Below are 14,170 nucleotides of genomic sequence, written 5' to 3' on the forward strand. Positions count from 1 at the left end.
GATTCAGGTGAATTTATAATGGGGAACAAAAAAATGGCAGATCAGTTGAATAAATACTTTGGTTCTGTCTTCACGAAGGAAGACACAAATAACCTTCCGAAAGTACTAGGGGACCGAGGGTCTAGTGAGAAGGAGGAACTGAAGGATATCCTTATTAGGTGGGAAATTGTGTTAGGGAAATTGATGGGATTGAAGGCCAATAAATCCCCGGGGCCTGATAGTCTGCATCCCAGAGTACTTAAGGAAGTGGCCTTAGAAATAGTGGATGCATTGGTGATCATTTTCCAACAATTTATCGACTCGGGATCAGTTTCTATGGACTGGAGGGTAGCTAATGTAACTCCACTTTTTAAAAAGGGAGGGAAAGAGAAAGCGGCTATTGATAGACCGGTTAGCCTGGCATCAGTGATGGGGAAAATGTTGGAATCAATTATTAAGGATTTACTAGCAGCGCATTTGGAAAGCAGTGACAGGATCGGTCCAAGTCAGCATGGATTTATAAAGGTGAAATCATGCTTGACAAATCTTCTGGAATTTTTTGAAGATGTAACTAGTAGAGTGGACAAGGGAGAACCAGTGGATGTGGTGTATTTGGACTTTCAAAAGGCTTTTGACAAGGTCCCACACAAGAGATTGGTGTGCAAAATCAAAGCACATGGTATTGGGGGTAATGTACTGACGTGAATAGAGAACTGGTTGGCAGACAGGAAGCAGAGAGTCGGGATAAACGGGTCCTTTTCAGAATGGCAGACAGTGACTAGTGGAGTGCCGCAGCGCTCAGTGCTGGGACCCTAACTCTTTACAATATACATCAATGATTTGGATGAAGGAATTGAAGTAATATCTCCAAGTTTGCAGATGACACTAAACTGGATGGCGGTGGGAGCTGTGAGGGGGCGCTAAGAGGCTGCAGGGTGACTTAGACAGGTTAGGTGAGTGGGCAAATGCATGGCAGATGTGATAAATGTGAGGTTATCCACTTTGGGGGCAAAAACACGGACAGAATATTATCTGAACGGTGACAGATTAGGAAAAGGGAAGGTGCAACGAGACCTGGGTGTCATGGTTCACCAGTCATTGAAAGTTGGCAAGCAGGTACAGCAGGCGGTAAAGAAGGCAAATGGTATGTTGGCCTTCATAGCTAGGGGATTTGAGTATAGGAGCAGGGAGGTCTTACTGCAGTTGTATAGGGCCTTGGTGAGGCCTCACCTGGAATGTTCTGTTCAATTTTGATCTCCTAATCTGAGGAAGGACGTTCTTGCTATTGAGGGAGTGCAGTGAAGGTTCACCAGACTGATTCCCGAGATGGCCGGACTGACATATGAGGAGAGACTGGATCATCTGGGCCTTTATACATTGGAGTTTAGAAGGATGAGAGGGGATCTCATAGAAACATACAAGATTCTGACGGGACAGGTTAGATGTGGGTAGATTGTTCCCGATGTTGGGGATGTCCAGAACCAGGGGACACAATTTTAGGATAAGGGGCAGGCCATTTAGGACTGAGATGAGGAGAAACTTCTTCACTCAGAGAGTTGTTAACCTGTGGAATTCTCTGCCGCAGAGAGTTATTGATGCCAGTTCATTGGATATATTCAAGAAGGAGTTAGATATGGCCCTTACAGCTAAGGGGATCAAGGGGTATGGAGAGAAAGCAGGAAAGGGGTATTGAGGGAATGATCAGCCATGATCTTATCGAATGGTGGTGCAGGCTCGAAGGGCCGAATGGCCTACTCCTGCACCTATTTTCTATGTTTCTATTTTTCTAATCCTCCCATCCCAGGAATCAGTCTGGTGAACCTTCGTTGTACTCCCTCGATGGCAAGTATATCCTTCCTTGGGTAAGGAGACCAAAATTGCACACAATACTCCAGGTGTGGTCTCACCAGGGCCCTGTATAATTGCAGTAAGACGTCTTTACACTTATACTCAAATCATCTTGTAATAAAAGCCAACATACCATTTGCTTTCTTAATTGCTTGCTGTACCTGCAGGTTAACTTTCAGTGATTGGTGTACAAGGACCCCCAGGTCCCTCTGAACACCAACATTTCCCAATCTCTCACCATTTAAAAAATACTCTGCTTTTCTATTTTTCCTACACAAGTGGATAACTTCACATTTCTCCACATTATATTCCATTTGCCAAGTTCTTGCCCACTCACTGAGCCGTCTATATCCCCTTGAAGCCTCTTTGCAACCTCCTCACAACTTACAATCCCACCGAGCTTTGTATCATCAGCAAACTTGGATATATTACATTTGGTTCCCTCATCCCTTGATGTATGTTGTGCAGGACCCGTTGTCACCTCAGAGGCCTTTTAATTTGGACTCGCTGAATGTGGAGAAGGTGAGATCTGTTTCTTTAGTGCGAGGTTCAGTGTGACGAGCTGCTACTTTTTGATCTGGGCAGGCTCAGTCCCGCAGGGTTTGAAAGAGAAACACATCACTGAATCACAGTCTGTCCCTATAATTACTTGCCAAATATCGGGCGCTCCCTGAGTGCTTGGGCCTATGAGTTCGTGCCACAGGCGGCTGGCATGTTGCCTGAAAAGGGTTTCTCAGGCAATCTGGGACAGACTCAACTTGCCACAAAACCGAACCTTCCACAAGGCCCGTGATTGGTGCGTTCAGCAGGCAGGGCAGGGGGCTGTACCTCACCAGGCACATTCCCGTATTCATGGGGAACTCAACCTTCCACTGCCACGTACCTCCCTATCTCTGTAACCGCCTCCAGCCCCTACACCCCTCACTATCTCTGTAACCTCCCCCAGCCCTACAACCCTCCCTATCTCTGTAACCGCCTCCAGCCCCTACACCCCTCCCTATCTCTGTAACCCCCTCCAACCCCTACACCCGTCTCTATCTCTGTAACCGCCTCCAGCCCCTACACCCCTTCCTCGCTCTGTAACCCCATCCAGCTCCTACACCCGTCCCTTTCTCTGTAACCGCCTCCAGCCCCTACACCCGTCTCTATCTCTGTAACCGCCTCCAGCCCCTACACCCCTCCCTATCTCTGTAACTTCCCCCAGCCCCGACATCCCTCCCGATCTCTGTAACCGCCTCCAGCCCCGACACCCGTCCCTTTCTCTGTAACCGCCTCCAGCCCCTACACCCCTCCCTATCTCTGTAACCCCCTCCAGCCCCGACACCCCTCCCTATCTCTGTAACTTCCCCCAGCCCCGACATCCCTCCCGATCTCTGTAACCTCCTCCAGCCCCTACACCCCTCCCTATCTCTGTAACCGCCTCAGGCCCCTACACCCCTCCCTATCTCTGTAACCCCCTCCAGTCCCTACACCCCTCCCTATCTCTGTAACCCCCTCCAGTCCCTACACCCCTCCCTTTCTCTGTAACCTCCTCCAGCCCTACACCCCTCCCTATCTCTGTAACCCCCTCCAGTCCCTACACCCCTCCCTATCTCTGTAACCCTCTCCAGTCCCCACACCCCTCCCTATCTCTGTAACCCCCTCCAGCCCCTACACCCCTTCCTCGCTCTGTAACCCCATCCAGCCCCTACACATCTCTGTAACCCCCTCTAGCCCCTACACGCCTCCCTATCTCTCTAACCCCCTCCAGTCCCTACACCCCTCCCTTTCTCTGTAACCTCCTCCAGCCCTACACCCCTCCCTATCTCTGTAACCCCCTCCAGTCCCTACACCCCTCCCTATCTCTGTAACCCTCTCCAGTCCCCACACCCCTCCCTATCTCTGTAACCCCCTCCAGCCCCTACACCCCTTCCTCGCTCTGTAACCCCATCCAACCCCTACACATCTCTGTAACCCCCTCTAGCCCTACACCCCTCCCTATCTCTGTAACCCCCTCTAGCCCCTACACCCCTCTCTATCTCTGTAACCCGCTCCAATCCCTACACCCCTCCCTATCTCTGTAACCCCCTCCAGCCCCTACACCCCTCACTATCTCTGTAACCTCCCCCAGCCCTACACCCCTCCCTATCTCTGTAACCGCCTCCAGCCCCTACACCCCTCCCTATCTCTCTAACCCCCTCCAGTCCCGACACCCCTCCCTATCTCTGTAACCCCCTCCAGTCCCTACACCCCTCTCTATCTCTGTAACCCGCTCCAATCCCTACACCCCTCCCTATCTCTGTAACCCCCTCCAGCCCCTCCCTATCTCTGTAACCCCCTCCAGCCCCTACACCCCTCACTATCTCTGTAACCTCCCCCAGCCCGACACCCCTCCCTATCTCTGTAACCGCCTCCAGCCCCTACACCCCTCCCTATTCTTGTAACCCCTCCAATCCCTACACCCCTCCCTATCTCTGTAACCCCCTCCAGTCCGTACACCCCTCCCTATTTCTGTAACCCCCTCCAGTCGCTACACCCCTCCCTAGCTCTGTAACCCCATCCAGCCCCTATACATCTCTGTAACCTTCTCCAGCCCCTACACCCCTCCCTATCTCTGTAACCTCCCCCAGCCCTACACCCCTCCCTATCTCTGTAACCCCCTCCAGCCCCTACACCCCTCGATTTCTGTAACCCCCTCCAGTCCCTACACCCCTCCCTATCTCTGTAACCCTCTCCAGCCCCTCCCTATCTGTGTAACCCCCTCCCGATCTCTGTAACCCCCTCTAGCCCCTCCCGATCTCTGTAACCCACACCAGTCCCTACACCCCTCCCTAGCTCTGTAACCCCATCCAGCCCCTACACATCTCTGTAAACTTCTCCAGCCCCTACATCCCTCCCAATCTCTGTAACCTCCCGTAGCCCTACATTCCTCCCTATCTCTAACCCACTCCTGTCCCTACATCCCTCCCTATCTCTAACCCCCTCCAGTCCCTACACCCCTCCCTATCTCTGTAATCCCCTCCAATCCCTACACCCCTCCAGTCCCTACACCCCTCCCTATCTCTGTAACACCCTCCAGTCCCTACACCCCTCCCTATCTCTGTAATCCGCTCCAATCCCTACACCCCTCCCTATCTCTGTAATCCCCTCCAGTCCCTACACCCCTCCCTATCTCTGTAACCCCCTCCAGCCCCTCCCTATCTCTGTAACCCCCTCCATTCCCTACACCCCTCCCTATCTCTGTAACCCCTTCCAGTCCCTACACCTCTCCCTATCTCTGTAACCCACTTCAGACCCTACACCCCTCCCTAGCTCTGTAACCCCATCTAGCCCCTACACATCTCTGTAACCCCCTCCTGTCCCTACACCCTCCCTATCTCTGTAACCCCCTCCAGACCCTACACCCCTCCCTATCTCTGTAACCTCCTCCAGCCCCTACACCCCTCCCTATCTCTGTAACCCCGACAGCCGCTCCCTATCTCTGTAACCCCCTCCAGTCCCTACACCTCTCCCTATCTCTGTAACCCACTCCAGACCCTACACCCCTCCCTAGCTCTGTAACCCCATCTAGCCCCTACACATCTCTGTAACCCCCTCCTGTCCCTACACCCTCCCTATCTCTGTAACCCCCTCCAGACCCTACACCCCTCCCTATCTCTGTAACCTCCTCCAGCCCCTACACCCCTCCCTATCTCTGTAACCCCTCCAGCCGCTCCCTATCTCTGTAACCCCCTCCAGTCCCTACACCCCTCCCTATCTCTGTAACCCCCTCCAGCCCCTACACATCTCCCAATATCTGTAACCTCCTCCAATATCTGTAACCCCCTCCAATATCTGTAACCCCCTCCAGTCCCTACACCCCTCCCTAGCTCTGTAACCCCATCCAGCCCCTACACATCTCTGAAACCCTCTCCAGCCCCTGCACCCCTTCCTATCTCTCTAACCTCCCCCAGCCCTACAACCCTCCCTATCTCCATAACCTCCTCCGGCCCCTACACCCCTCCCTAGCTCTGAAACCTCCTACACCCCTCCCTATCTCTATAGCCCCCTCCAGTCCCTACACCCCTCCCTATCTTTATAACCTCCTACACCCCTCCCTATCTCTGTAACCTCCTCTGGCCCCTACACCCCTCCCTATCTCTGTAACCTCCTCTGGATCCCTACACCCCTCCCTATCTCTGTAACCCCCTGTGGCCCCTCCCTATCTCTGTAACCTCCTCCAGCCCTACACCCCTCCCTATCTCTGTGACCCCCTCCAGCCCCGACACCCCTCCCTATCTCTGCAACCTCCTGCAGCCCCTACACCCCTCCCTTTCTCTGTAACCTCCTGTAGCCCCTACACCCCTCCCTATCTCGGTAACCTGCTCCAACCCAATCACCCCTCCCTATCTCTGTAACTTCCTCCAGCCCCTACACCCCTCCCTATCTCTGTAACCACCTCCAGCCCCTCACCCCTCCCTAGCTCTGTAACCTCCTCCAGCCCCTCCACCCCTCCCTATCTCTAACCTCCTCCAGCCCCTACACTCCTCCCTATCTATGTAACCTCCTCCAGCACCTACACCCCTCCCTATCTCTGTAACTTCCTGCAGCCCCTACACCCTTCCCTATCTCTGTAACCTCCTGCAGCCCCTACACCCTTCCCTATCTCTGTAACCCCCTCCAGCCCTACACTCCTCCTATCTCTGTAACCTCCTCTGTACTCCTCCAATTCTGGCCTCTTGCGTATCCCCTGATTCCCATCGCTCCACCGTTGACGGCCGTGCCTTCAGCTGCCTGGGCCCTGAGCTCTGGAATTCCCTCCCTAAATCTCTCCGCCTTTCTTTATCCTCCTTTAAGATGCTCCTTAAAACCTCCTTCTTTGACCAAGCTTTTGGTTACCTGTCCTAATATCTCCCTATGTGGCTCGGTGTCAAATTTTGCCTGATAATAGTTCCTGTGAAGCGACTTGGGACGTTTTATTACATTAAAGGCGCTATATAAATGCACGTTGCTGCTGTTGAACTTCAAATGATTAGAAAATAGTGAAATAAGGAATTAAATCAGAGAAACCAGGCATCACGGTGTGGTCACCATCTTTATTGAAGCTGCAGGCTCCGTGCCCAGAGTTTGAGAGTTGACGGTAACGACCCCCATGCCCGTGTTCAGTTCATGCCCAAAGTTTTACTCTTCACAACTTCCCCTGCTTTTTCAGAAGCTCGACAAAGAAGTCGTTGCAGGCGATGGTAAGAGCCGTCACCAAGTGAATAAACTCTTGGAAATCCACCTGGCCATCACAATTCATGTCCAGGTCTCTCATGATGTTATCCACGGCATTGGGATCCTTCTGATACTGCAGGAAGACAAAGGGTTAAATAAAACTACAGTGGGTAAATTGCCTGCTCTCCGAGGGAAATCGCTCCACAGGTGGACTATCCAGTGGCCCAAGCTCCCTATAGTGACCGCAATATTTAGCGACTTGCTTTGGTGAAATCACACACACAGCTGTTTCCTGTTCAAATTAAATTGTTAACGAAAGACTTGCATTTCTATAGCACCTTTCACAACCTCAGGACATCCCAAAGCGCTTGACAGCCAATGAAGTATTACTGTTGTAGGTAACATGGCAGCCAATTTATGCACAGCAAGCTCTCAAATGTGAAAATGACCAGATAATCTGTTTTAGTGATATTGCTTGAGGGATAAATATTGGCCCCAGGACACGAGGGAGAACTCACTCCTCTGCTCTTCGTCAGGATATACTACGTCCACCCGAGAGGGCAGTTGGGGCTTAGGCACAGCGTCTCATCCAAAACATGGCACTCCTGACAGTGCAGCGCTCCCTCAGTACTGCTCCTCCGACAGTGCGGCGCTCCCTCAGTACTGCTCCTCCGACAGTGCAGCGCTCCCTCAGTACTGCTCCTCCGACAGTGCAGCGCTCCCTCAGTACTGCACTGGGAGTGGTGGCCTGGATTTTGTGCTCAGTGTGATGGGGTGGGATTTGAACCTACGACCTTCTATGACTGAGGCGAGAGTGCTGCCCACTGAGCCACAGCTGACCCCTCAGCAATTGCGTACAGATAGGCTGAGTGCCTGGAGGAGCAAGCCGTAATGAATGCTGAGATTGTTTAGCCCTTCCCCCAGCCCCGACCTCTCCCTCTTCCCCCCCCCCCTCCCCGACCTCTCCCTCTTCCCCCCCCCCTCCCCGACCTCTCCCTCTTCCCCCTCCTCCCCGACCTCTCCCTCTTCTCCCCCCCCTCCCTCTTCCCCCCCCTCCCTCTTCCCCCCCCCTTCCCCCCCTCCCTCTTCCCACCCCCTCCCTCTTCCCACCCCCTCCCTCTTCCCCCCTCCCACTTACCCCCCTCCCACTTACCCCCCTCCCACTTACCCCCCTCCCACTTACCCCCCTCCCACTTACCCCCCTCCCACTTACCCCCCTCCCACTTACCCCCCTCCCACTTACCCCCCTCCCCGACCTCTCTCCCCCCCCCGACCTTTCTTTTCCCCCCCCCGACCTTTCTTTTCCCCCCCCTCGACCTCTCTTCCCCCCCCGACCTCTCTTTCCCCCCCGACCTCTCTTTCCCCCCCGGACCTCTCTTTCCCCCCCCCCCGACCTCTCTTCCCCCCCCCCGACCTCTCTTCCCCCCCCCCCGACCTCTTTTCCCCCCCCCCGACCTCTCTTCCCCCCCCCGACCTCTCTTCCCCCCCCCGACCTCTCTTCCCCCCCCCCCGACCTCTCTTTCCCCCCCCCCCGACCTCTCTTTCCCCCCCCCCCGACCTCTCTTTCCCCCCCCCCCCGACCTCTCTTTCCCCCCCCCCCGACCTCTCTTCCCCCCCCCCCGACCTCTCTTCCCCCCCCCCCCCCCGACCTCTCTTCCCCCCCCCCCCGACCTCTCTTCCCCCCCCTCCCTGACCTCTCTTCCCCCCCCCTCCCCGACCTCTCTTCCCCCCCCCTCCCCGACCTCTCTTCCCCCCCCCCTCCCCGACCTCTCTTCCCCCCCCCCTCCCCGACCTCTCCCCCCCCCTCCCCGACCTCTCTTCCCCCCCCTCCCCGACCTCTCTTCCCCCCCCCTCCCCGACCTCTCTTCCCCCCCCTCCCCGACCTCTCTTCCCCCCCCCTCCCCGACCTCTCTTCCCCCCCCCTCCCCGACCTCTCTTCCCCCCCCTCCCCGACCTCTCTTCCCCCCCCTCCCCTCCCCCTCTTCCCCCCCCTCCCCTCCCCCTCTTCCCCCCCCTCCCCTCCCCCTCTTCCCCCCCCTCCCCTCCCCCTCTTCCCCCCCTCCCCTCCCCCTCTTCCCCCCCTCCCCTCCCCCTCTTCCCCCCCCTCCCCTCCCCCTCTTCCCCCCCCTCCCCTCCCCCTCTTCCCCCCCTCCCCTCCCCCTCTTCCCCCTCCCCTCCCCCTCTTCCCCCTCCCCTCCCCCTCTTCCCCCTCCCCTCCCCCTCTTCCCCCTCCCCTCCCCCTCTTCCCCCTCCCCTCCCCCTCTTCCCCCTCCCCTCCCCCTCTTCCCCCTCCCCTCCCCCTCTTCCCCCTCCCCTCCCCCTCTTCCCCCTCCCCTCCCCCTCTTCCCCCTCCCCTCCCCCTCTTCCCCCTCCCCTCCCCGACCTCTCTTCCCCCTGCCCTCCCCTCCCTCTCTTCCCCCCCTCCCCTCCCCTCCCTCTCTTCCCCCCCTCCCCTCCCCTCCCCTCCCCTCCCCCTCTTCCCCCCCTCCCCCTCCCCTCCCCCTCTTCCCCCCCTCCCCTCCCCTCCCCTCCCCTCCCCGACCTCTCTTCCCTCCCCCCCCTCCCCTCCCTCTCTTCCCTCCCCCCCTCCTCTTCCCTCCCCCCCTCCCCGACCTCTCTTCCCTCCCCCCCCTCCCCGACCTCTCTTCCCTCCCCCCCCTCCCCGACCTCTCTTTCCCCCCCCCACCCCTCTCTTCCCCCAGCCCCGACCTCTGTCTCCCTCCCCCTCCTGACTGCATTTGGCAAGGTTCCATTGATGATCCGTAAATCCACCTCCCAGACAGTTCGTCACCTCAAACATTCATTAAAATCGCATCCAGTAATTAATCTCACATTTTTGGAGTTGTTTTTATCTGTAAATCCCTCGCAACCCGAGCTGAGCCCAACCACATCCCCGGCACGCCCCGCTCTCGCTCTGGGCACTGTGCACAGACACCGCTCTCGGCGGGACTGAGCGCCCCACCCCAACCCCCTCACCCCACCCCCACCCTCAGCCCCTCACACCCCCACCCTCAGCCCCCCACACCCCCACCCCCAGCCCCTCACACCCCCACCCTCAGCCCCCCACACCCTCATCCCCCCCCACAGCCCCCCACACCCCCACCCCCACCCTCAGCCCCTCAGCCCCCCACACCCCCACCCTCAGCCCCCCACACCTCCACCCTCACCCTCTCAGCCCCTCACACCCTCACTCAGCCCCTCACACCCCCCCCCTCAGCCCCTCACACCCCCCCCTCACACCCCCCCCCTCAGCCCCTCACACACACCCCCCCCCCCCCCTCACACCCCCACCCTCAGCCCCTCACATCGCCATCGGGCACTCCGATCGGCTTTTCCGTCACTGGAGGGATTTGCAGGACAGACACGTCCCTCCCATTAACCGGGGTCAGGCAGGGCGAGAGGGTCAGCCAGGCCTCCCAGTCCCAGTGTAAAGGATCCCTTGGGATGAACCAGCTCAGATTAATGGGGTTAGTTTCCTCTCTCCAGCTGCTGGGAGACATTTCCGTGGGGACAATGTGGAAACACAATCAAGACAATTACTTTGAACAACTACTTGCAAACCGTTTCCACGTCAACTTGGCAACAATGAGTCAGACGTTTAGTGAAAGGTGCGACTCTGATGATCTCGAGCCCTTCATAATCTTGAAGACCCCGCTCAGGTCACCCCTCGGCCTTCGAGAGAGAAGATACTCAGCCCCAGCCCGTTCAGCCATTCCTGATGGTTCTAACTTCGCAGTTCTGAGTGTTTGCACCGGCTCCAGTGCCTCGATATCTGTTTTATAATATGGAGACCGGAACTGTCCACAATGATCCAAGTGTGGTCCCCATACCCTTTAATAGCCCACCCAGTCTAATCCCATTCTCCCCCTCACTTTCCATCCCATTCTCCCCCTCACTTTCCGTACCCTTTAATATCCCACCCAGTCTAATCCCACTCTCCCCCTCACTTCCTGTACCCTTTAATATCCCACCCAGTCTAATCCCACTCTCCCCTCACTCCCCGTACCCTTTAATATCCCACCCATTCTAATCCCACTCTCCCCCTCATTCCCCATATGCTTTAATATCCCACCCAGTCTAATCCCACTCTCCCCCCTCATTTCCCGTACCCTTTAATATCCCACCCAGTCTAATCCCACTCTCCCCTTCACTCCCCGCACCCTATAATATCCCACCCAGTCTAATCCCACTCTGTTCTACAATCGGTGCAGATATCTTTTGTCTCAGTCATCGCATGCTCAGCCAGGAAATGTCAGCTTGGGTCTCCTCTGAGCCACAAAGTCGTGGGTTCGAGCCCCATTCCAGAGACGTGAGCATAGAAATACAGGCTGACACTTGCAGTGCAGTACGGAGGGAGCGCCGCACTGTCCGAGGGGGAGTACCGAGGGAGCGCCGCACTGTCCGAGGGGCAGGACCGAGGGAGCGCCGCACTGTCCGAGGGGCAGGACCGAGGGAGCGCCGCACTGTCCGAGGGGCCGTCTTTCGCATTGCTGTTTGTGGGAGCTTGTTGTGCGTAAATTGTCAGCCAGGTTTCCTACTTTGCACTAGTGACTACGCTTCAAAAAGTAATGAATTGGCTGTGAAGCGCTTTGGGATGTCGTGAGGTTATGAAAGGCGCTGCAGAAATGAGAATTTGTTGTCTTCTAATATTGCCCCAAGTAAACAGGTTGCTCCCGCTGTACCAAAGCTCGCGGCACAGACTGAATCGCTGTCGCTCTCGGCTGCTCTGCACCAATCACAGCACACCTGGCAGAAACTAGCAACAAAAAAGAACTCGCCGCAGTGTGGGGGACCTGACCCATCCACCTCCATGGCACGAACCTGGTATTGCAGTACTTCCAGGAACGGTGCAGTGGCTCTAGGCCTTTTGGCTAAGAGCATTGGCGCAGAGTGATCCTTGAATGGGCCCAAGGTGACCTCTGGCGTTTGTGATTTGACAAAGAATTGGAACGATTGGCTACGAATTTCAAAAAAAAAAGAACTCGCCGCAGAACATTATCTCTGAGCGCAAAATATGACGGTAGGGATTGCGGCCCTCGATCTGACTACCTCTGGGTGCCCACCGCAGTCGCATACCTGGAGGGGCTCACCGCATCTCCATTCATTCCACTGGCTTCACTGAACCAGTTTGCAGACACTTGGTCAGTGCAACACAAACTGAGCCCCTCACATACACACACTTCCCTGAATTACAGCAGCAACCACACTCCCAAAGTACTTCGTTGGCTGCAAAGCGCTTTGGGACATTTGATGGTCGTGAAACGTGCTATAGAAATGCAAGTCTTTCTTGCTACTTTGTTGAAGCACTGACCACACTCGATCAGCTCCGCTGGGCGGACCACATTGTCCGCATGCCAGACACGAGGCTTCCAAAGCAAGCGCTCTACTCGGAACTCCTTCACAGCAAACGAGCCAAAGGTGGGCAGAGGAAACGTTACAAGGACACCCTCAAAGCCTCCCTGATAAAGTGCAACATCCCCACCGACACCTGGGAGTCCCTGGCCAAAGACCAGTGGAGGAAGAGCATCTGGAAGGGCACTGAGCACCTTGAATCTCATCGCCGCGAGCATGCAGAAATCAAGCGCAGGCAGCGGAAGGAGCGTGCGGCAAATCTGTCCCACCCACCCCTTCCCTCAACGACTATCTGTCCCACCTGCGACAGGGACTGTGGTTCTCGTATTGGACTGTTCAGCCACCCAAGGACTCATGTTAAAAATGGAAAGCAAGTCTTCCTCGATCCGAGGGACTGCCTATGATGATGATTTACCTTCAGGAACGCTGACAGCTCCCCCCTCAGCAGGTCCTTGAGCTCAGCCTTAGTCAGAGTATACTTGTCTCCCTCCTTCCCCGAGTAATTGTAGAAAACTTTGATGATGGCATCCATGGCACCTTCCAGTTGAGAGAGCATGTTGGTGTGGACAGAGACCTGGCTGTGAGTGAGGAGAGAGGGAACTGGGGCAAAGAGAATTTGGGGGAAAAGGAAGAAATTAGACTTCAAAACCACAACCATTTCTCAGCCACACACAATACAAGATTGCCCCTAAAAGCAGGTCCCGGAGTAGCACCGATTCCCAGCTCCAGCTCAGAAGCCAGGTCTAACATTATTCACAGGAACATAGTCTGTTCAATTCCCCACTGAAACACTTTGCAATCGGTTGCATCCCTCAAGAAGCTCCTTAAAATCGAAATAAAGAGTGAACAATAATACAATACATGACTGGAACAAAAGCAAAGGCTGCAACCTCCTCTCACCAGTCTGAAGCTTTCCAGGGACCAGGGACCTAACGGGACCTGCGCTTTATACAGAGCTCCTGTCAATCACAGCCTCCACCCTGCCCCGCCCCTCTCGCAGATCATTGGCTTAGCGGCCAGCCGCTCCCGTCAATCACAGCAGGCAGGCACCGTCTTATTGGTGGAGCATTGGGTCCCGCCTTCCTTGCCCTTGTGCTAGGCTCCGCCCCCATGCTTGAGGACTGGGAAATTATCAAGCAGCAACACGCACGGGGGTATCCCTGCTCACAGGAGGAATCCCTGCCCTTCGGGGGAATTCCTGCTCACAGGGGGAATCGCTGCCCCTCGAAGGGAATTCCTGCCCCTCAGAGGGCAATCCCTGCTCCCCAGGGGGAATAATGGTTGACAATGAAGAAGAAAGCTGCAGACTGCAGGAAGATGTCAATATACTGGTCAGGTGGGCAGAACAGTGACAAATGGAATTCAATCCGGAGGTAATGCATTTGGGGAGGGTGGGGGTCTGAAACTCACTGCCCGAAAGGGTGGTAGAGACAGAAACACTCACCACATTTAAAAAGTACTTGGATGTACATTTGGAGTGCCGTAACTTGCAGGGCTACGGACCAAGAGCTGGAAAGTGGGATTAGGCCGGATAGCTCTTGGTCGGCCGGCACGGACACGATAGACTGAATGGCCTCCTTCCAGTACAGGGGCAGCGAGGTGTTGCTACAGTTGTACAGGGCCTTGGTGAGGACACACCTGGAGTATTGTGTACAGTTTTGGTCTCCTAACTTGAGGAAGGACATTCTTGCTATTGAGGGAGTGCAGCGAAGGTTCACCAGACTGATTCCCGGGATGGCGGGACTGACATATCAAGAAAGACTGGATCAACTGGGCTTGTATTCACTGGAGTTCAGAAGAATGAGAGGGGATCTCA

At 55.8% G+C, this 14,170-nt stretch overlaps 1 protein-coding gene across 1 annotated transcript; it reads right to left on the minus strand.

The window, feature by feature from the left end:
- Nucleotides 1–6,866: 6,866 nt before the first annotated feature.
- Nucleotides 6,867–12,950, minus strand: LOC139229119 (protein S100-A1-like). Its single transcript, XM_070860779.1, has 2 exons — nt 12,770–12,950; nt 6,867–7,135 (listed from the first exon to the last, which is right to left on the minus strand). The coding sequence occupies exons 1-2, from the start codon at nt 12,908–12,910 to the stop codon at nt 6,974–6,976; spliced, it is 303 nt and encodes a 100-aa protein (XP_070716880.1). The 5' UTR covers nt 12,911–12,950; the 3' UTR covers nt 6,867–6,973.
- Nucleotides 12,951–14,170: the final 1,220 nt, after the last annotated feature.

Source organism: Pristiophorus japonicus, chromosome 18 (genome assembly GCF_044704955.1).
Source record: "Pristiophorus japonicus isolate sPriJap1 chromosome 18, sPriJap1.hap1, whole genome shotgun sequence".
NCBI lineage: Eukaryota > Metazoa > Chordata > Chondrichthyes > Pristiophoridae > Pristiophorus > Pristiophorus japonicus.

Excerpts from the sequence above, each read along its gene's own strand:
- LOC139229119 (XM_070860779.1), bottom strand. The coding sequence starts at position 12,910 with ATGCTCTCTCAACTGGAAGGTGCCATGGATGCCATCATCAAAGTTTTC. Across the intron at positions 7,136-12,769 it reads AGCTGTCAGCGTTCCTGAAG|TATCAGAAGGATCCCAATGC; the intron begins GTAAATCATCAT and ends GTCTTCCTGCAG.